General features: G+C 49.2%; 1 protein-coding gene and 1 long non-coding RNA gene across 2 annotated transcripts in view; one reads left to right on the top strand and one right to left on the bottom strand.

The window, feature by feature from the left end:
• Positions 1 to 671, top strand: part of LOC146767713 (uncharacterized) — a 35,752-nt gene extending 35,081 nt beyond the window's left edge. Inside the window, exon 3 of the long non-coding RNA XR_014954948.1 lies at positions 460 to 671. This is a non-coding gene — a long non-coding RNA (uncharacterized LOC146767713). The remainder of the gene's footprint in view (positions 1 to 459) is intronic.
• On the bottom strand, positions 28 to 22,301 carry PURG (purine rich element binding protein G). The gene is made up of 2 exons (XM_021531607.4): positions 22,153 to 22,301; positions 28 to 21,178 (listed from the first exon to the last, which is right to left on the bottom strand). The coding sequence occupies exon 2, from the start codon at positions 21,163 to 21,165 to the stop codon at positions 20,149 to 20,151; it is 1,017 nt and encodes a 338-aa protein (XP_021387282.1). The 5' UTR covers positions 21,166 to 21,178; positions 22,153 to 22,301; the 3' UTR covers positions 28 to 20,148.
• Between the last annotated feature and the right edge of the window lie 63 nt (positions 22,302 to 22,364).

Genomic DNA, 22,364 nt, shown 5'->3' with positions numbered 1-22,364 from the left:
AAGAATCCGAGCAGACAGTTAAGACTACACAAGTAAGCAAATTTATTTGAAGACAGAACAAATATCGTGGCAAACAACAATATGCAAATTCAGTTGAGAACAGGGGTAAATATCAGACTTTGTTTTCAAATCGATATAAAATATATTCAGATTTAATTTTGTCCAAAAAGCAGCTCGCATTGGGGTGGGGGGTTGGAGGGGATGGCCCTGTTCACGCCATCCAAAGTGTGTGTCACCTGGAAAACCTCAGGATTGGGAGGTGGCTCCTCTGCCAGCAGAGATGAGCCATGCTGGGAGGAGATGGAGGCGCCTTTGGGACTCTAAATTTCTACCTCCTTTTCTTCTTAAAAGCCAATTTTTGTCACAAAGCAAGGAGCTGATTCATCCCCTCCAAGACCCTCAGTGCCCACCCACCTATGTTTGGATTATGCAGTCATGAGGATCCCATCTGCTTTTTAGGGTTGGACATCTTTGAAGGCACCTGCACCTCCTCTTCCTCACTGGCTCCTGATGTATCAACCTCCAGCAGCTGAGCCTGAAAAGCCAGTGAGGGAGCAGCTCACCTCGGATGCCAGAGGAGTGAACAGGACGAAATCCCCTCCCGGGGCGAAGGTGCTGGCGGGCTGCTTTCTAGAAAAACCATCCCAAAATAAAAGCAGACATAGAAAACATTAGATTGTCAATGAGGCTTTGAAACAAATTCAAGTTTATCCTTAATTTTTCTCATATGTGTGTGTCTGTGTGTGTGTGTGTGTGTGTGAGACTTGATACAAACAGACGAGAAAGACGTGGTGAACTTCAAGCTGGGGACAGGCATGTGGTCAGTTAGAGTCCGCAGGAGCACCATCGGATACGGAGGAGTTAGCACCAGAGAGTTTGGAGGACCCAACTGAGCACATGCGTCCTTTGGGAATGGGCAGTGGGGACACATGGAACAGTCCATTAGAAACAATACAAGGCAATTCATGAGTTTTCATACAGTACAATACAGTCACTGATCAATTAACCCTTTCAGTACAGTACATGACAAGTAACACTTTGCACCCTGTTAGCACTAGGAAAGGAGGGTTTGGGCTGGAGAGGGGTGGCTGGTGAGCTGTCCCTTCTGCCCTTGGATTTCAGGGACTGTGGATGCTTCGGCCGCTTTCCCACCCCAGCTCGGACTGCCCGACCCCAGCCTGGCTCCCGCGGGGATGCGCTGGTGGAGCGCAATGCCACCAGTCCATCCACCCACAGCGAGGGCTGCACCCAAATCACAGAATCCTAGAATCCCAGAATGGAGGGGACCCCAAAGATCATCTCATTCCACCCTCCCTGCCATGGGCAGGGACGCCTTTCACCAGACCAAGCTGCAAAATGGTCCTGGTTTGACCACGGGGATGGAAGAGCCACTCCTCTCTGCCCTGTGCCAGCCACCAAACCAATGAGAAAACCTCCAATTCAAGCTCCACCTGGCCAGTTCTGGTGCCAAAACACACAGAAAAAGGTTCGGGGGCTGCATTCAGTCGGCCTCATGCCAAACCTGCTTCTTCCCTCAGGCGTAGTGAGAACAGGGTCCATTGGAAAAGTGCTAAATTACAGTACATTGGCATTTCCATATGTCAACTATTGAACAGCAAAACAGATTGTTTGAAAACAGAATCAGTATCGTACAGTAAGTTCACACTTAATTCTTCACCGTTTCTACACTTGTAACACATGCATTTTATTTCCATTAGTTTAATGCCAGTAGGACCAACATCCTCCAGAACAATGATCTAACATTAAACAAAACTTCCTAAGGAAAATATTAAGCATCACATAAAGTTTCAGGAAAAAACCTGTTAATTAGCATCACAAGGTACTCAGATTTACATTTAGGAGTTTTCATGCCATAACTTTAAAACACCTTTTGGTTAATATCCTGGGGGTAGGGGAAAACAACCCCAAAAAAACGCAAACAAAAAAAAAAAAAAAAAAGAAAGAAAAGATTTAAAAAAGGAATGTTTTGGAAAATAATATATTTCTCTATGTGTATACACACCCAGAGACAAGCACGAACACGCGGGCTGGTGCATGGGTGTGTGCACAATTTTGTTTTGATAAACTTGACTCATTTCAAGTGCATTTTCATGGGTCCAAAAAGACTTTCAAGGAAACAAAATCTAAACTACTGAAGCAAATTAAAATGTCTCTCTTGGAGGAACAGAAAAGGTTGGTAAAGCATTGCCTGTGTGCTGTTACAATGCGCTTCCCCACGAGCTATCTGAAAACCCAAACAACTAAAAATCCTTTTTTTCCACCTAAAAGGCCCTTCCAGAGAAAAGGGTGCTGTGCTAGCATTTGCATTCAGGCCTCAAGTGTGATAGGCAGGAGAAAACACTTCATTCTACCTTCCCAAAGGATGAGATGCCATCTCCAAGGGACAAAAAACTACACCTGAGGGGGAAAATAAGACAAAAAAATACCTGTTCCACATCCCCCTTTCTCTCAAGCTTATTTTCAAGGACTCAGTGAGACTGGTGGGCTTGCTGGGGGGGGGAATTTCCCAAATGGTTTGCCTTTATCCTGCTGACAGTGAGCGGGATGTGGGCTCTGAGTCACCAAGGTACTTTTTGAAGAGGCTGTTCCCTCAGCCACTATAATTTTGGGGCTTCAGATAGAGCAGCAGCATCACCTGGTACTATTTCTTTAAAGCTAAATTTGCAGGGATAATTTGGTGGGGATGGGGGTGGGGGGGGGGGAAAGGAAAAAACCCGACCCAACCCAAAATGTGGATTCTATTTCTGTTTTTACATCCACTGAAAGAGGATGTAAGAGCATAATGCTTGGGGTTGCTCAAGATTTGGAGTTTTTAACCATCTTGGGTTCCCACTGAATATCCAAGCCCCTGAAGGTCTATTGAAGAAGGAAGCCAAGAAAACCAGCCAGTAAAACTGGAGCTGTTTAGGAAAACTCCTCCATCTGCTGCAACAGGGAAACCCAACACACCCATTTCTTTTTGTTGCTGAAGGTTATTTCCATACTGGCCCCCTGCTAGCAGCACTGAAGGAGAAGACCTAATTCCCTTCTCTGCATTCCCACTGATCATGCTGTACTGGCAGGGTTTATCCATCAAGTGTCACCAGGGAGAAACTCCCAAACTCCCATCACGGAGTAATGCCAGGGAAGGAATTAGATTGACTGTGGGCTCATCAAGGATGATGAGCAGCAGTCCTAAGAGTGGATACCCCGCTGTGAAGGGAACACAGGGCTCTCACACCCACCACAATTTATTTGCTGCTGTGGAAAACCCACAGGGGCTTTTAAAGAAGTAAAACCCTACCAGGTGGTTCGGAGTGGGTGGTTTGGGACACCAAAACCCAGATTATTCAGCATTCCACATTTCAAATTCAGGGATCACATTTCAAATCCTAGAGATTTCTGACTATGTTTCCTACTAACTCTACCCTGCTGCTTTCTTGCTGGCAAGGGAGCTCTGATCCCTGGCCTTCCATACGGAAATACCACAGGAATTTAAAAGGAATAGCACATCTGAACTGCCTCTGAACATGAGAGCTGATCAACTCCTAACAACAATTTCCAAATTCAACAGCAAATCCCAGGGTTATTGTGCTCCATCTTCTAAATGGTCTGTAGATATTTTTTACTTAAAAATACCTTTTGCAGTTGAAGCCCACGACCAATCCCAACAGCACTTCCAGTGCAGGCACAATGATGGCTTTTATTGCAATGGCTTGAGCGCAGCCTTTATTGTCACCAGGATCTCAGGCTGGTTTGAACTGGGCTGTCCCATGGACTAACCGGGGTCTCCCACCAGACACAAGAGCGTCTGCCCTGCGACTCCTGCTCCGCTCAGTTCCAGGTGTCAAGGAGATGATCTTGCACCATCCCAATCCCTTTTGAGACTTCTCCTGTATCTTTGGTGTTTTTTAAAAGCCATGCCCTCGGGTCTCTGGGTGCCCTCGAAGTTTACAATAACCACCGCGTCTGCCTGGATGTCAGTGATGGAGGTGTTGGTTCTGTCATGTAAAATAAGCTTGGATGGGTAAACTACCTACTCTCAGGTCGCTAAAGGATATGTAATTGAAATCAGGCACTGGACAGCGGTCCAACACACCTCAAAATTTTCTTCTGATGGCCCCTAGGTAATTAACACTGCGCCTAGGAGGGGAAATAGATGGGGAAAAGAAGAGAGTTCAAAACTCAGTGCTAACAGTACGTACAAAAGTGCAGTGCTCAGTTTAATCCGAAGCAAAGTGACTACTAGTACTTAAAGTGCTAGTCCCAATGTCGGTTTGGTTCAGTGTCCGAAACACGAGGGAACGCGGGGAGGGTACCCTGGGGGAAATCAAAACCAGACAGCACTGCAACTGCACATGCCACACCAAAAGTGCTTCAAATCACGCCACGGCTCAGCTTGTGAACACACACGAGCAAACGACTGACACCTTTTAGGCTACTATAAAGAACAGCTCCATTAACTCCATCACTACGAACCCGCTCGGGAAGCAAGTGGTCACAGTGCACAGAAAACAAAGGACGACCCCACTCCAAAACCAAGAGCCTTTAGGAACACTGACGAGCCTTTGCAACTAGGATACTCAAAGTCTAGCGAAAGCAGCCTTGCCCAGTGTCTGCAACAAGCTTGGCCGATGCTTATCATGCACTTTGCAGAGGCAGACTGCCTCCTCTTACACGCTATCTTACAGCTTAGCCTATTTACCTATTTATTTGTGGTCTGCTTCGTTAATTGTAGCTTTCTGACCATGCATTAAGCTGGCTTGTTTCTCTTAACCACCCTACCTGTCAAAGGACAATGAACGCAAGGACGAGACGATGAAGGCGGTCTGGTGAACACTGATGTTGATAACGGCCCAGCTTCATTTTCATGAAGAACAAAGCTCCAGAGAAGGACTTTGGATCAGCACACTCCTGGAAAGAGGCTGGGAAAGGAGGATTCATCCCAACAGATGACAGGTATACCCTTTTCTCTCGGTAAACACACACTTCCCACCAGCTGCCCCATCAACCAGCCCGATCCTTACACAAAGCAGAACCTTCAGTTCTCACTATGCTCCAGCAGGCACCCCAAAAAAATGGTCACAGGACAGCAAAGTGGCTCCCTGGGCCCTGCATGCATTGCCACCAACTCTCCCAAGTGTTGTACAAGGCAACAGCTGGCTGTGCAACATCTGGTATGTCCAAGGTGGGTGTGAATCTTTTTTATGGAGAAAGCACTTTTTCAGTCAAAAGTATTAACTAGCCGGAGCTAGCAGGATATGTTGGGGATGCTGCAGGTACAGCTGCAGACATGTTTCTCATCAGGGATCAAGCACTGGGGAGATGGTTTTCCAGCAGCAGGGAACACTAATATCCCAGGAGTAAAAACAGAGCTACAAACTCACGTCACTTATTTCCATTACTGACAGTAAGAGCTGGATTTAACACGCAAAGAGCAAGGTTGTGCATACAGGGGATATGGATATAGGCACACAACTGGAAAGAAAGGAAAAGATGTGGGAGCTGGAGAATTGCAGTGTGATATGGGCAGTGCCTCGCAGTGAGGAGGGCAACGAGGTGCAAGGTGGGTAAACACCACCATTTCAGTCCACCATCCAGACAAGAAACTTCCGGAATGATACATCCAGCCTTGCTGCCAAAGCAGCAAGGCCTGGGGAATGCACACCAGCACGTGGATGTGGCCATGACCCTACCACCCAGAAAGGAACAAGTCCATCATGGGGGAAAAGCCAGCCAGCTTGCACACCATGGCTTTCCCTAAGTGATGCTGGAGCCCTGTGGGACTAAAAGCAATCGTGGAGCAATAGACTGGGCAAAGAAGCATCTTCCAGGACTGCATTCCAGGACTGATCCTGCAGGACTGGCACATCTCACCACGTGCCATATGTAGGGATCACATTTGGTTGAAGTAGCATTGACCTCACCCAAACACTAACACTAGAGGCATGGACAATTACCATCCTGAAAACTCCTGTGCCAAAATGACTCCTTTTCTAGGTCTTTTTATAACATATTCTTTCCTGTCTTCCGATTGAAAGGATTTTTGGCAGATGATTTGGAAGTGGATAATAAATCTAATGCTAGGACACTGCGTCCAATTGCACAGTAATTTCCTGCACAGCTCTCACCAGGAAGTTTACGCGTCGTGCTGCATTGCTGCCGCCTTGGTTTCTCCTACGGATACACTGTCATTGTGTGTGACACTCCTTATAGTTCTGCCTCCACCTGGAGTGGCAACCCTGTTAAATTTTTTAAAAGAAAAGCTATTACAGGTTTTTTAGGAGAAAAAGCTGTCTGCTTGCCCGTGACCTCACCTTTAACCCGAGCTCCAGAATTTAAAGGCATTTATAAAATCCTGCTCTGGCCGCTGTGCTAGATTTTCACCTAAATATCCTCAGCAACTCTTCCAGTCTCCAAAAAACAACTGATTTGAAAGTTTATTAGGAGCAATAATTTATTTTTGGAGGCAGAGGCTTTTGCTGCATTGAAGCCTGCAGATATCCGTGCACTGGTTTTCAGTGGTGAATCAAGTGATTCCCAGACACAGCCTATTTCCAAGGAAAACACCATCCCAGACTGCTCAGTACCAGAGACACTACAGTGCAAACTGAAGATGCAGGGCCATTTTTAATTCTATGCTAATTATCACAATAAAAACCAGATCCTGCAGCGGAAGACCCATTCTGGAAAGAAATAATCATCCATCTTTCGTAGCTGTAGCTGTGCTGCTGGAGAAGAAGCTTATTTACAAAATGGCAATCTCCAGAAAAAAAGCTGTTATCGTTGCCTGACAAAATCATATATTCTGATACCTTCTGGGGGGCTCTGTCTGGGAAATTCCTCTTTGAAACCCAACACTGTAAACCTCAAATATGGAAAAAACCCATTCTGTTCAACAAAAGGCAGCTGTAGGGCTAATGCAACCCACCGTGACACAGAAATGATGCTTGGAGATCCCTGCTTTGAAATCCCTGCTTTCAGTTTAAAGCAGGAAAATAATATGACCTCTAAATTATTTATATGTGAAAAGATGGTTTTAATAAAAGCATCAGTGGTGTGTAAACAAAACCAAAATTCCTAAAACAGACTTTCCACATTTTATATGGTTACTTAAATGTGGATGAGAAACATCCTTTTCGCCCCCTGGATGAAAACATCCATGGAGGATGGCATGAAAATGCCCTTTTAGTATGCAGGAAACACAAAAAGCCAAATGAAGCCATGAACCTGCAGAGTGGTTGTGAAAGGGATGAAGAAAACCCAACCAAGCAGCAGGACCGCAATCTGTTCCCGCTCCCCCCACGTGGCGCCGCGGTCCCCGAAGAGGCTCTCACACCAGATTGCAGTGCCAGACAATCTCATGGAGATGGGAACCTGCACTTGGGTCTCAGCCAAGCAAGACCCCCAGCGCCTCTTGCCTTGACTGCAAAGACACAATCTTCCTCCAAGAGCTGCTTGCACCCGGGCATGCCACCACCCATGGAAAGGGGTCTGCTCCACCTTCTCCATCTCTCCTTGCTGGGTATTCACGAGGCCTACATCCAGTATTCCCAGGCACGTTCCTGGGGAGCGGCAGAACAGCTCCGATACGTCGCCCCGCCGCAACGATGGAGCCTGAAGACGGGAACATTGGACCACAGGGACAGCATGTTGAAAGCAAAACATTTTATTACCATCGGTTAAGCTTCATAATGCACGCTTATGAGTAAGAGAGAGGTTATATGGAGATCACTTTGCTCCCTACCAACTGCAGCTTCTGGGATTAAATGCAGCAGCTGTTGAGCGGAGCGGAACAGGACCAGTGCAAAGAAAAGGAGAATAAAATACATTTGAAACGGTGGGGGGTAGCTTGGCAGAAAACAGTCCCCTGACTTGAAATTCAAAGAGAAAGGTTTATTTTTTTTACTGCTTTACCAAAAGGCACGGCGTCCTGGACAACAGCTGGTGACCAAGCAGTGCTCTGGAAATGCACCCCTCTAACTCAATACCCACCTCAGCAACCACCACCTGGTACGGGCGCCGCAGCTCCCACACAGCGTGGGAATGCCGGAGTGCAACGCTTTTCCTTGGGGCCACGACACCTCTACAGCCTGTGGATCAATCCCAAGATGCTGCAAAACCAGGGGCTCCTGACTAATCACACCCCTGCAGGCACCTGTGGGAAATTTTGGTGGCCATGGACCACCAGGAGGATGGATGACAACGGGAACCTATCCTGAATTCTGGACGGTTGGCTAGCTCAGCCACAGCGCCCTTCAAGGCTCGCCTGGGGCTGACTCAGACGTGTGATTTTTCACTTGTTTTCTGTCCGCTCCCATGAAACGTTTTTGACAGTAAATGCCAGCCTGGGATGGTTTCTAAAGAACACAAGTTTCTTGCATCAGAAACTGCCCCTTCAATCTAAGATCAAAAATCCAGTTATCTTTCCTAGAGGTCAGAGACCATAAAAAAGCTATTTTGGACCATCTGCTGAAGAGTCACTAACACACTTTACCAGCACCATCTTTTTTAAGCCCAAATCAGTTTACCTTCCAGCCAATCTTCCACAAGCAGCTTCAAATTGTATCAAACCCAATCCAGAGGAACACTCTGCTTTCCCCTTTCCCGATATTACCGCTCTCATTTCACAATCATTTCTGCATTCAAACAGAATTCAAAGGAGAAAATGCCTGCGCTAGTGAAAGAGGACTCTGGTTATTGCTAGCACAAAGCTACCAATTTTTCTTCTAGCAAACAAACCGCTTGGCTAGAAAGGTGGGAAGCTCTTGGAAGACTGAGAGCCTGGAGGAGGCTGGTTTTCAGGCTGAGGCAAGTGAAAAATGCCCATATTGTGCCCTCTTGCTTATTCTGCACAGCATCTTCAGCCTCACTGAGAGGAAGAGGCCAGCAGGGGTTTTGAACAAGGAGAGAGAGCACCTCAAGGGCTATTGCAACAGCTCAAGGGCTGCAGTGGGGAGGAGGAGGGTGAACTTCCCTCTGTGGAGAGCCTGAGGAGGGAGGTTTAGGGAGGTTATCCCAGCTTTAGAAGGTGCCTCCTAGGAGCAGGAAAGAGGTGTGAAAAGCAACAGGTTAAACTGCAGCTTGTTGCTGCAGGCAGGAGTTAAATGGGCATCACCTCTGCCTCCTGCTCTGGATTGGGGGTTTTCTTGGGGTTTCACACATAACAGCACAAAAAACACACTGCCAAACAGACAGTTTTAAGCTCTCTTTAAAAGAAATGTCTCTGCAATATGCTTTCACCAAGGTAACCCACAGTAAAGAGCTGGCAGCATACATGAAAATGTTCATCAGGCGACTACAGCACCTCCCTCCTCTTTTTTTATTTCTTTTTTTTTAATAAGACAGCTAGAAGGAACTTATCAGTGGTTAGCTCAAAGGGTTACCCCTGGCAGCGCTGAGGGATGACTGTGCTGACATCAGCAGTAAATGCTGCTGTGGAGAGGGGGGACGGGATGCACCAGGATTACGTGCACACTGCATGCTGGCACACGCTGATCCCAGGACAGACATGCCTCTAGGCGCCTCAGAGAGGATGTGCCAGGCAAGAGGTGAAAGTCCCAGAGACAGAAAAGGAAGGCTGAAAGAGTTGGGCTCCTGTGGCATCCAGGATAAAGCTCTTGACACTTCCCTTCTGAGCTGTTATGGGATACACAATACCTGTGGGTGGCGGTGCCTTGCCTAGCTCAGGTGTCTGCTGCCTCTTTGAGCCAGGTCCCATGGACAGGCTCTGGTGGTCCCTGGTCCTGGTGGCTCCCACTGCAGCAACTGGAGTCAGTATAGGACTGCAAGAGAGTAGACAGGAACTTGGCAGAGGCACAGCTCTTATCTCCACATCTTCCTGCTTTGCTGTGGGCACGCTCATCCCACGTGCCTGAATTTACAAACCCACATCAAACCCCTGGGTCGGTTCCCAAACTGATTTGGAAGCATTTGCTATTACACATGCAGAGAAAAGCGACTCTAATTACTCTGCACCCCATTTAAATGTCCCAGGGAGAATGAAATCCTGGCACTGCTCAAAGAAACCAAATTGAGGTTACACATAACAAAGGATCCAGGCATGCAACTGAGTGGTGGGAAGGAAGAGCCTGAGCTCAGAGCAGCACTCGCAGCAGATGCAGCAAAGCTCATCCCTGGGGAAGCTGTCAGACATTGCCTAGAAGCGAGATGGTGAGCGCCGGCTGCTCAGAGGAAGCAGCAAGTCTGCCACCAGCACAGGAACAGATCTGCCCCAGGTAACTGCTTCATGCAGTCCTACTCCACATGAGAGCCATCCCTGAGGGAATGGCTGACTGCAGGGTTAAAGAACTCCTGCTTTGTTGCAGCTTCACCCCAAGAATCTGCCCCGGCCTAGAGGTAACATCTGCCAGAGCCCCACCACACCACCCATGCAACAGCTGCAGAAGCATGTGAGAGCTGCAGAACAGGATCCCTGGAATGGTTGAAGCCAGAGCACACCAAAACAGACACGGAGCAAAATGACTGTCTGGGAAAAATATAACCAGCTCCACATCTTTTTGTCCTACATTGGCTGCAGCAGTTAGCAAATGCACAGTGAGGGAGGGAAGCAAGGCACACTCAGGCTTTGCACAACATTTCAAGAGGGATTCACAATGAAAGCTTAAGAAAAAGATGCTGAACTTCTAAGGAAAAAAAGAGGTTTAGGGCCCTCAAGCCAGGTCATGCACAAGACATGAACTTGGTGATCCAACAGGGAAAAGGAACAACACTAGCAGGATCAGCAAAGTGAGAGGAGAATGTCCCTATGCACTCAGCCATATAGACACCTACAGGGGCTTCTTCCTGTGCTGCTTTAGTGACCTTGATGTTTTGCAACCAGATGGAACAAGAAATAAAATGCCAGCCTAACGGATATGCTCTGAGGTGAGACGCACAGAAGTTTTATTCACCTTGTGAAACACGGTGCCTATTCTCAGCTTACAGGTAAACATTTCAGCCAAAAAACTCCTTCCCTAATTTTACCAGGATGGGGGAGACTATTAAAAATGCTTAAATTAAAAAAACTTCATCAGTTACTACAGGGATGTGCATATTAACTGAGTTGTTGAATCTAGGATAAGTCCTACTGCCAAGAACTACATCAAACCCTTGCCCTTTGCTCTTGGCTGTCAGGAGCCTCTGCTCATCCCTGCTGTGACACCTACCCGGGAAAAACTCTTTGCAAAGTGCCACCAGCACAATGCTCCACTTTTCAAACACTTTGCTATGTTTATTGGAGTCTCAGGAGAGAGACCATCCTTGGAGGCAACTCAATTCCCTCACAGATTCCTGTTCTAGGCAGCCCTATAGAGATCTCAGGAGTGTTCAAACACCTAGAAGGAAAGAACAAGCAGCTGTGGTGAAGACAACACAAAGAGAAAACACATCTACCTGTTGATTGCACACTGAGCTGCATTCACTCCAGAGCACTGCTCTGTCACCTCTCTTCCAGAGCCTAAGGTCTCTGGCCTTAGATTCCCCCTGCCAGCTTCCTGGGGGAGAGAGAGAGAGAGACTCTTTTTCAATCAGGTACTTCCCAGGCAGGCAGCAGCACAGCAACCTCCTCCGTGCCCAAAGCAAGAATGACAATTTGCAAAACAGCCACGGGTCCAGGGGGAACTTCCAGAGACAAACCAGCTCCTGCTCAACACCAGTTGCCAAGGGAAGTGGTGGGAGCGATGCCAAGGCCAGGCTGGGCTCCCTGTGAGCCCTGAGGTTTGCTCTCGTGCTGCAAAGCCGTCGGGGCCCGCCGCTGCCAGCACACAACGTGCTCCAGATCCCCCTCTGACATGGAACAGCAGGGATAATTGATTTATGTTAAAAATACCAGGGCTGCATTGGCACATCCAGCCTTTTCCCTAGGAAGAGGAGGGAAGAAATAGCTGCCTGACACATGTGCCCTTCTGGAAGCTGCTGGGATGAATATAAATCATATATTCATGTGGAGTGGTGACAATGTTAGACAGGAGGAGCTTCTCTCTCTTTGGACCTACACAGAAGTCTCAGATCTCCTCGCACTAAAAATGCTACTGAGGGAAAGTTCATGCCAATATTTCTGTGACTTCTCATATGATGACAACACACAATCCTGGGAGAGTTAGGAACATAAGGGAAAACCTGTATTTCCAAACATGCTGGCACAGGGAGCTTATATTGTCACTTAGTGCTTTCCTTACATTTGTGTTTGAACAGACTCACCAGAAAGCAACAAGAACATGACCAGGGCTAAAAATTACGCTCGGTGGAAGGTTCTGTATTTCCTTTGGAAAGGATGCAGAACAGACCTGACAACAGCCTTTAATTATGTGTAAGAACTGCAGCAGGGAAGAAACCAAACTGTTTTTATAACTCCTCTGGAGAGCATGGCCTGTAAGGCAAAAAGCAATAGGATTTGATGGAAGCAAGGGACACATGGACTGAAAAAGCATCTGAGCAGAAGTAGGGTGAAATAGCTTAGGGAGGGAAGCTGGGAATATCCAGCATGGGAGATTTGAAAGAGCAGATTTCTCCCAGGTTGTTCAACTAGGGAAAAATATGGATGCTTTTTGTTCTGTACGTGGCCCCGAAATGCACCATTAGAGGCACCCTTGCACTTGCAAATTCAAGTTTAGAGTCAGGTAGGATCCAAACCTTCCAAACACTACATTTCACCCCACATTTCTCCCTGTCTCGCTTTCGCATACCATCAGTATTGATCAGCATCAGACCATCGCAAGGACTGTCACACTCCTTTGAGGTAGGGAGGTATCATCCACCCCCTTTTAGTGGTGGACAACACAGGCACAGGCAGGATAAAACCAAAGCGATCCCATCTCCATTATCAGGAAGCCCAGCTCCACACACTGACAGCTTTCCCAGAGCCCAGGCAATTACTCCAGCACTTCAGTGGCTCAAAGCACAGCTTTCAGCAGCTGTTGACACTGACCTCTGCTGCACCTCAGACCTCAGAGGGGCAGGCCCAGGAACGCAAAGGCGGTACAAGTGGTGATCATCCACAGAGTCTTGTTAGAAACGACACAAACCCCTTTGCAAAGGCAGGCATGAGATTGCTTCTTGAAAGCCGCTTTCCCCTCTGATACCCTCCAGCCTTCACCAAGCCTTTTCCTTGGCAATGGAAAAGAGCAGCTGCCCCATCAATACACAAAACACTCCATCACTCATTCTTAGAGTGGGAGGCAGCCAATGTAGTGTGCAGAGCAAAGGCTCCAGTGAAAAGCACACGCAAACATCCATAAGTTGGGATGGCACCAGCAAACCTTACAGGCCACCAACAATTGAGTGCTCCTCTAAGCTTCTGCCTGTATTCCTGGGCAAGAGTCCCAGGTCAGCAAGAGCTCAGCCACGTGAGCCTCCAAGAGCTGCAAAAGCAGTAACAGGACACGCTTAGCCCTGGTGGGCTTGTTGGCAAGATCAGACACTCGCAGAGCGTGTTACTGATCCCAAAGAGGAAGGAGAACCAGCCCAAAAGAACCACACCAATAAAGTCCCCAAAAAGATTGTTAGGATCCAGGCTCTGTGTCTCCTTCCCCAGCTCTATGGGACTCCCATGCTGAAGGTGCCACCTATTCCTCCTACTACGGATACAACCATCACCGTGCTCTATGATTCCCTGGAGCACGCATCTTGTCCTCACTTCCCTCCGCCCCCTCCTGCCTTTTCGTTCCTCTGCCTTGGTGGGAAGCGCTTATCTCTGCTCTTACTCCCCCTCTCCCTCTGCACTGTGCCAACAACATGTGCTCCCAACAAGGACCAGATGGGAATACTTGTAAGAGCCTGGGGTTAACCCGTGTCTTTTATCCCACATACTCTCTGCTGTTTTGAAATGCAGATTCTATTGCACGCGCTTTGCAGTGTAAAGATTTAAAGTTAGTAGTAGAGTATGTTGATATTGCTTGTGAAACCCATCTCACTCCTATTGCACGCTGAACGTCTCCAATATGGGAAACAGAAGAGACAGATAGTGTTTTAATGTCTTCAAGGGAAGGACCTATTGGAAACAGGGGGGAAATGAGTATTTGCAATATGTCCGTGCATATATATCTCTAATATTCCTCTCTCCCTCGCCTCTGCGTTCATTTGTGCCCACACATGAATTCACAGATGTTGTGCCAGCGGGGCTGGGCACAAAGCCTCGGCTTTCTCCGGCTGCCAGCAGCCGCCACCAAGGGCCATCTTTGCCTCCAATTAATCTCTGCGTGGCAAATGATCAGGACCAAGAGCAGATGCAAACTCCTGCCTGCCGGATGGATTTCCCCCACCACGGTCAAGAAATCCATCCGATCGTCTGGGTGTCTGACCATCAGCTCCAGGGCAGGAGCCATTACCCCTCCCAGTTTAATACTGGTGTGTTGGATGGGTCTAAAACCCCGAAAAGAACGGAATATGCCTTTTTAAGTTTCAGCTCTGTGCAGAGCTAGCAATTTCCATGTGCCACTCCAAGCGTTTCTGTGCAGCCTAGCAATTAAGAAGATGAATTAGCAAGACGTTAATGACGGTTTTATTGTGGGGGGGCAGCCAGGCCCCTGGAGGCTAGGCTGGTAGGAACACAACCACATTCACCAGACATGAGAAGCCAGCAGGCACCTGCACCTTTCTAGAAGTTGGTGCACACAAGAGAGCCCGGAGGCTGCGGGTTTGGGTTCCGCGTGACGCCTCCCTCCGCACGGGGAAGGAGCGATCTAATTACATCCATCACAGAAATGCCAAAACGACATCCGGCTTATAAAACCTCAATTTACGCTTTGACATTTCTGGAAAACCAATTTTTAATCCATGTCATCTATCAGGAGTTCTTGATATTTTACTTCACCTCGATGCTTTATATATACTGTTGCCTTTATTGAGGTGCAGGTGGGGAACTGAACACAGGCTGACAAAATATTAGGAAGAAAAATTGATGTCAGCCCGTGAAAGCTTCTGCGGGTTTTGGAGGAAGAGAACAGCAAAAGATCTGGCTTTAGCTTTTTCCAAATCCCCCAAATCCAGAAGCACCTTGTCCCCTAGCTGAGGCTTTTTTCCTGTGACAGGATTCAGACATTTTTAAGGCAAGACCAGATCACCCCAAAACAATACATTTTGGTAAAGGCCGTGATGTGACAGCCTCGCTTGGGTGTAGCTTATGGTGTAGCCTTTAATTCCACTCCTTCTTGAATAAACTAAATTTCAAACACAACCTTTACTTGGAATGAATGGAGGTGTGGGAGGGGAAAGGTGAATTTTAGACATCACAATATCTAATGTTAAGTCATTAAAAAGAAAGGGCAACTTAATTTTGGAGTAAGCAGCATAGAAAATGAAAGAGAAAGTCTAATTTTCTTCAGGAATTCTTTCATAAATCTCATCTATCTAGTGTATGTACAGCAAAAGTGGGAATGCCATGAAACTGAAAATGCTTATTATATAATTTTTGACCCGGTGCAAAATATGCCCAATAAAAATACACAATAATAAACTCCTTTCTACTATAAAAATTACTAAAATTGGAAAACAGGACTGCAAGTCATGCAAGCAGAAGGCTTCCTAACCACCAGCAGCTCCCTTCCCTGGGAGTTTAGGTCACTTCAATAGGCCATAGGGGAAAAAATGATGCAATTATCAGACTAGGACATCTGTAGATAAAAAAAAAAAGTGCTGACATTGATTTTGGTAATTGCTCGGGGACTCTTTTTTGTATAAAGGACGTGATTTTAATACTTCTGCTTGGGATTTTATGAACATGGCAGTCCAGATTTGCAGAGCCAGGGGTCGTAAAATGGCACGCAGACATGATGTGGCCAACAGCTGCCTCTTTACAGCTCTCACCTCGCCTCAACGACGCCTCCAAGGAAGAGCTTTGCCTTCTTTTAACTATGCTCTCCCTTGCAGCCTTGCCGAAAACCTATGGGATTCTTACGAGGGCTGAGGCCAGGAGCTTGCACCCAGCCCTGGGTGGAATAACGCGTTTGTCCAGACCAGTGGCAGGAGCAGACGCCCCCTCCTCAGACTGCACTTCAGATAAATAAGGTTATTTCGCTACGAGCTACTACAGGCTACAATATACTCACATAAATATATTAATGCCTATACGTGGATATGAATCGGTATATATCGGATACAGATAAGAAACACTTACGACGACAAGTAGATACCAATAACCGCTGCAGCTTCTCGCTGGGTAAAGTCCACCATCCATCCAGGCTGCACGCGAGGAGCCCGCGAGGGAGGGCTTCGCCGTCCCCCCGCAGCGCCCGGCGGGTCGCCCTCTCCACACCCGTGCAAAACACTTCCCAACCCTTCCATAGCTCTGTACTTTACCAGGAAAGCCAGCTCCGTGAGCCGGACCCAACACAACGTCCCTGCAGCTGCAATGCAGGGGAAGACCCCCAGCCCCTTCCATCTGGGATAAGCTTTTCATCCTGCCTTTTGCACCAGCAGCAGGGAAAGCCAGGTACAAGGCAGCTGCTGGACTTGGCTTTGTAAAGAGCACAAGTGCAAAACTCGATTTTAAGCTTTGACAGCAACACGGGGGAGCCCAGTTTGCAGAAGGGGTGAGGAGCTGCTGCGACGGCGGAGCTGAGGACGCTCAGCAGCTCTGCACATTGCAATGTAAAAATCCAAATCATCATCCCACTCTTGGTGGTTTGAGAGGATCCTCAATACAGCGCCTGTCCTCCTCTAACATACGAGCGGAGCTGGACCAAGCAGGATCAACAGGTCTCTAACAGACACGTGCATGCAGGAGACGGCTTCTCTCAGCATTAGACTACGTTACCAAAGCATCCCCTTACCGGAGCGGGAGCAGAAATGTGCTCCTAGCATTATTTACACAATATAAAGTGCATTAGAATTTAATAATTCAACTGACAGACTTTCTGCCGGGACCGTACAATTTTGAAACAGAGGTGAGGGCTTGAATAGGAAATTCTCTCATGAGAAAAAGAGGTTCAGACCGGTGCTCTTCACCCTGTCCTCCTAAGGATTGTTTTTGGCCGTTCTTTCTAGTGCAAATAAGCTTGAGTTTTCTCAAGTTTAAGGGACATGGCAGTTTCAGGGCGTCAGGAACAAACATTTAAAACACATCAGGGATTCAGTGTTCCCGAGCATCTTGTTGGGCCCTCCTGCACACCAGCAGCCCGTGTGGTCACTGCTCTGGGAAGCTGAAGACGCACTGCCAAAATACAAAGGAACCCGTTTTCGAATCTCACCGTTCAAGTCTTGCATTGCTACACTCCAAGTGCATCCCTACTACCCTCCAGCCCAACATCTGCCTGCCATCGCATGGAAAGCCATCATCCTCCAACTCAACATTGATGCTTTCCATTGCGATGGAAACCCACAGCCGCTGGTCTACCCACGAGTGATCGGCAATGAACGTGAAGATCCCGATCCAGGTTTGGATACTAAGGTGCATCCCGTGCCAGGGGAGTAAATGCATTAGCAGATCCTACGGGATACCTGCGTGCCAGAACCCAGGCCGGCCCGGTAGCCGGACGTTGCTGGATTCCTGGGTGACATTTACAAACTAACGGCATTGGAAGGCCAATTCATTAACAAAAGATAAAGGGTTTTTTTAAAAAAGGGGCAGCAATAAGGAAAGCAATTCTGCATCCTTTTTTGCATCTTTTAAAACGGTGAAGAAAACATCCCTTTCTAATCACGAGTAATTTCCTCACCAACACTACAGGAACACAGGGAAGGCATGAGCACTTACAACACATGTGGCCACTCAGGCTAATTCCAACCCAGGAGCTTTTACTATCCCTTGAGGCAAAGGCGGGCAGGGATGGGAGATGCCGAGCTCGCAGGGGAGGAATGCCACACAGGAATGGGAAGGAGAGAGTAAAAAGTTCGTACATTCATAGCTCCGGTTTGTTGGACTAGAAGTGAATTTTTTACCTCAGGCACTGTGATGGGCAGCAGCAGTCAGCGATACGCTAACGTATCAATGCATCAACCACTCATTCACTAAATTCTGGTTTCACACCGGAAGAGGATGTGAAGTTCTTTTAATGTGGGGTTTTGTGGGTTTTTTTAAATTAACCTGTTAAAACCATTGGGACAAAAGCTGTAAGAGCGACAATGAACCAGGACCCCACACAACGCCCGCTGATTCATCACTGTCCACTGGCTGTTTGAGTGATGAAGCGAGAGCATCTCTTCCAGGTTTGAAAAGGGACCTGGAAGAGCAACCTATGGAGAAAGGGATGGGAGTTTTTGATACTAAACCAAAGGCTTGGTTGCTGTAACTGCTATATGTGGTTTTAAAGGGGAAATCACCTAAAACAGTGAAATTAACTTTCTTACTTCTTGTCACAAGTGTAACATTTTCCTAAAGGTTCTTTGGTGACTTTGGTGCAAGCTGTTATATTTTTTTTCTTTTTTTTTTTTTTTTTTCCTTTTTAAAAGTTAAAACAGATTGACTAGTTTTAGTACCCAAGCTAAAATCCAGATTATCCTCTTGGTTCCCAACCCTGTCTCCCCAGCCTTTCTCATTATGACATTAACAGGCAACAGCATTCGGATTGAGCGTGGCCATGCAGTGTGCAGGTGGCTCCAGACTCAGCATGGTGAACAGTCTGCTTGGAGATAAAGATGTTTCTCAAAAGGTTAAACAAATAAAACAGGGCATGGTTGCATGGAAAAATAGCTGGTCCACATGCACACTAGGCCACTCTGTAATGAAACCATTTGAGTGATTACAAATATCAGACATGGCAATGCCTGCTTAAAACAATCTTAAAGGTGAGCAACACGCTACTAGAAGTATCTGGAGCTCAAACTCCCACTGGTTCAGGAGGAAGGAGCTGGTCGTCCAAAGGCTGAACAAGCCCCTTATGTTATAGTCACATTTTAAGAAACACAGAATCTTTCACCAACCTCCCAACCAGGTAATTGCACACATTCCCCCTCCAGGTAGAGAGTTAGTATCATGAGATTTAAAATTTACATCACAAAGACTCCAGAATGACACCGAAACCAGGTCTGGACTGGAGCAAGGAGAAGCTCCAGCTCTGAGCTGGGGGGGAAGGGGGTGATGGCAGGGCAGAGATGTTGTCTCCCCAACACCATCCAAAATCAACACAACAGAAAACCCAATGTGGCATCCACCACAGCTTCCAAAACGCACCATGGGTGAGCATGAGAGATGCCTTTCTACAAGAATCCAGTTGTGCACCCAACACCCCAAAGGTCTTCCCCATGGCAGGAGGAGGAAAACAGCCAAACGCTTCCCTTGCACAGGTATCGTCCCAAACCATGTTAATCTGGGAGACAAGCTGGGAGCCTCGGTTGCGGTATTCCTTCCACCTCCCAACACCCGCTCCCATGGCCACCTGCTGGAACGCCTAATACAAAAATACCTTCTGAAATTTCAGACAAAATGCATTAAAAAAAAAAAATCACCAGCCTCTAACGGGCAGAATACGGAGATGAGGAGTGGGTTATTATTCACTGCCATTAATTCAGAAGGCTGAGCACTCTACTGTCCTGGGATACTCAGGTGATCTGGTCAGCACAAAACTATGGAATGAACATGAACGACAGATCTTCCGCCCTTCACCGGCACGTGACTGAGGTCTGACGGGTCATTGAGACTTTACCCATAAACAGACTATTGTTTCCAACTCAATAACCAGGAGACGCCAACCTTAAAACCTCTCTCCCTCCTCACACACAGACCAGAGATTCATGTGGAGCTGATTTTTGCCATAAATGCTCTACGGCAATGCTGCTCGGCCTTTGGACCGGGCACGGGCACAAGCCAGTCCTGAAAAACTCGTGATAAGCAGAAACCGATACATCTCATCGTAAGGTTCAGGGTGGGGGTACTTTTGCATCGTGTTTAAGTGCAACATTAGCCTTTTCTAGACTATTTAAAGGTCAGGGTGCCAGATTTTGTTTGTGCTGATACTTGTACTTCCACAGTCTCCAACACTCGAAGCAGCTGACTCATACGGACTCAGGAGGTTGGTCCTTTCCTAAGACACACGGAGATGTTTTGGGCATAGTTTTAACGTGGTAACCAGACTCCTATAACATTATGTACTGGAGTTAGCAAGAACTACCAGAAAAGGACTTTACAAAAAACTGGGGCAACTTGGAATTACTATAGGTCAGTCCCTCTCACCAATTTCTGCTTGCTTTGTTTGGTTAATTGTCCAATGCACTCTATTCCAGACCCTCTTGCTCTTCACCACTGTCCCCTCTGGCATCCATTCTTTTCTCTTTATGGCTGTTGTAAATTCTCCTCATCTCTTCTTCGTACTTGATAAAATTTTCCCCGAACCGTGTCCACGCTTTGTAGGGAACTGTGATGGTGTTACGGTAGGGTGGCCTCACCTCACTTACCTTCAGGAAGATGCCGTACCTGTTGGATCCCACGTCGAAGTAGAAGCGCTTGTTGTCCACTCTGAAGGAGGTGCCCTCGGGGAGCTCCGGGGGCTCGTCACCTCCCCCCCGGCGATCCTCTATGTCCCCCTCGCCGTATTCTTCAATCAGCTGCACCAAAGCATCCCTGAACTCGATCATCCCTTGCGCCGGGAGGACGATCGTCTGCTCCTGTCCCAAGCTGTGGCCGAAGTAACCCATCATGCCAGGTCCCCTGCTCATGGTCTGCCTAATCCGCAGGAAGCGCCCGCGCTGGTTCTCCTTCAGGTCCAGGTAGTACTTCCTGTTGTCCCTCTCGATGTACTCCGTTTTGAGGACGCTGTGAGGGGGCTCTTCAGAGCCCACGGACACCGGGGGCGAGGGCGGTGGGTGCTGCGGCCGCCTCCGGGGATGCTGCTCCTTGTCGTTGCTGTGTTCATGCCGGTGGCCATGGCCGCCCTTCAGGCCCAGATGGGCGTAGTGCTCGATGAAGTCCCCCAAGCAGTCCTTCAGCTCGGCAGCCACAGACAAGGAGAGGGTCAGCTTGCTCTTCCTGATGTTGTCCTGCCTGCCCCTTCCTATCCAGACCTCGGCGATCTTCAGGAAGCGGCCTCGGGAACTCTGTTTCACATCCAGATAAAACCGCTTCTTCTGGATGTCCACCCTCTTGGAGGCCAGCTCCTGGATCTCCATGCAGCTCCCCTGGGAGGAGGCCGGGTAGTGGTACTGCTGCTGGGACTGGGAATAAATATTCCTGTGCAAGCCAGAGCCTCCCAGGTTCCTTCCTCCTCCTCCTCCTCCTCCTCTCCCTCTTTCCATCTTTACCAATCAGCTGGAAATAATACACAACAGAGACACAGATGACAACATCAGCACCAGGGGCCTGCTCAGCTCCTCGGCAGCGGCTCCGCTCGGCGCCGCTCTCCCTACAAAGGCTCCTGCATCCCCCTCCGCTGCCACCGGCACGCAGCATCGCAGCCCGAGGATCCCGGGCGCTCTTCCCCTCCCGTGCTCTGGCTCCCGGACGAAGGAGCCCCGCTTCCAGTGGCGCTCCCCGGCAGCGATCCCTGCCCTGCAGCCCCCTATCCTGCCCCTGTGGTGCTACAGCCCCTCCAGCTGCCCCACGGGGGCGGGTGATGGTGCCCCGTTTTGGGGGGCACTCACCCCTCTGCCAGGGCTGCGGCTCCCCTCGGCAGGGTCTGTCCCTGTGCCTCCATCACCACCTCTGCTCTTCCTCCCAGGGCACGGGCGGGCACCGGGGTTCTCCCCAGCACTGCCCTCCTGCTCCCGCTACCCACGGAGCCCCCGCTGCCGCTGCATCTCCTGCCCCAGTGCCCCCCAGGCTTCAGTTCCGTCCTCCCCCGTACTGCCCCATTGCCTCCCCGGCTCCTCACTGCCCCTGGTGCCATCACAGTGCCCCCAGTACTGCCCCCGGCAGTGCCCCGCTGCCCTCCCCTCTGCCCCAGTGCTGCCCCCCCGGCCCCCAGCGCCCCAGTATTGCCCCCCCAGTGCTCCCCATCACTACACCTCCTGCCCCAGCGCTCCCACAACTTCACCATTGCCCCCCAGTGCCCCAGAACTGCCGCCCAGCCCTCCCAGCAGTGCCCCCGGGCGCTCTCAGTGCTGCCCCCAGAGCCCCAAAAGTGCCCCCCAGTGCTGCCAGTGCCGCCCCCGAGCGCTCCCGGTGCCCCAGCGCGGCCCCCCCAGCGCCCCCCAGCACAGAATCTCCCGCCCCATCACTGCCCCCCTTACCCCGCCGCCCCTCCGCGCCCCCCAGCGCCGCGCTCCCCGCGCCCGGTCACTCACCCCGCAGCGCCCATCGCCGCCGCTGCCCTTCAGCCGCCGCCGCCGCCACCGCCCGCAGCCGGCGGCCCCGCCGCCCCCCCCCGCCGCGCAGAGCCACGGGCTGGCGCTCCCCCGCCGCCCGCTCCGCCCCGCCCCGGCCCTCCCCGGCCCGCCCCGGCCCCGCCCGGCCGAGATCGGCGGCGGCGGCAGCGCGGGGGGCGCCGGGGGCTGCG

The sequence above is a fragment of the Lonchura striata genome, chromosome 4 (assembly GCF_050655825.1).
Source record: "Lonchura striata isolate lonStrDom1 chromosome 4, ASM5065582v1, whole genome shotgun sequence".
NCBI lineage: Eukaryota > Metazoa > Chordata > Aves > Passeriformes > Estrildidae > Lonchura > Lonchura striata.
The sequence above is the reverse complement of the archived record's forward strand: the minus strand, read 5'-3'. Positions and strand labels throughout refer to the sequence as shown.

Coding starts and splice junctions, on each gene's coding strand:
- PURG (XM_021531607.4), bottom strand. CDS start 21,165: ATGGAAAGAGGGAGAGGAGGAGGAGGAGGAGGAGGAAGGAACCTGGGA.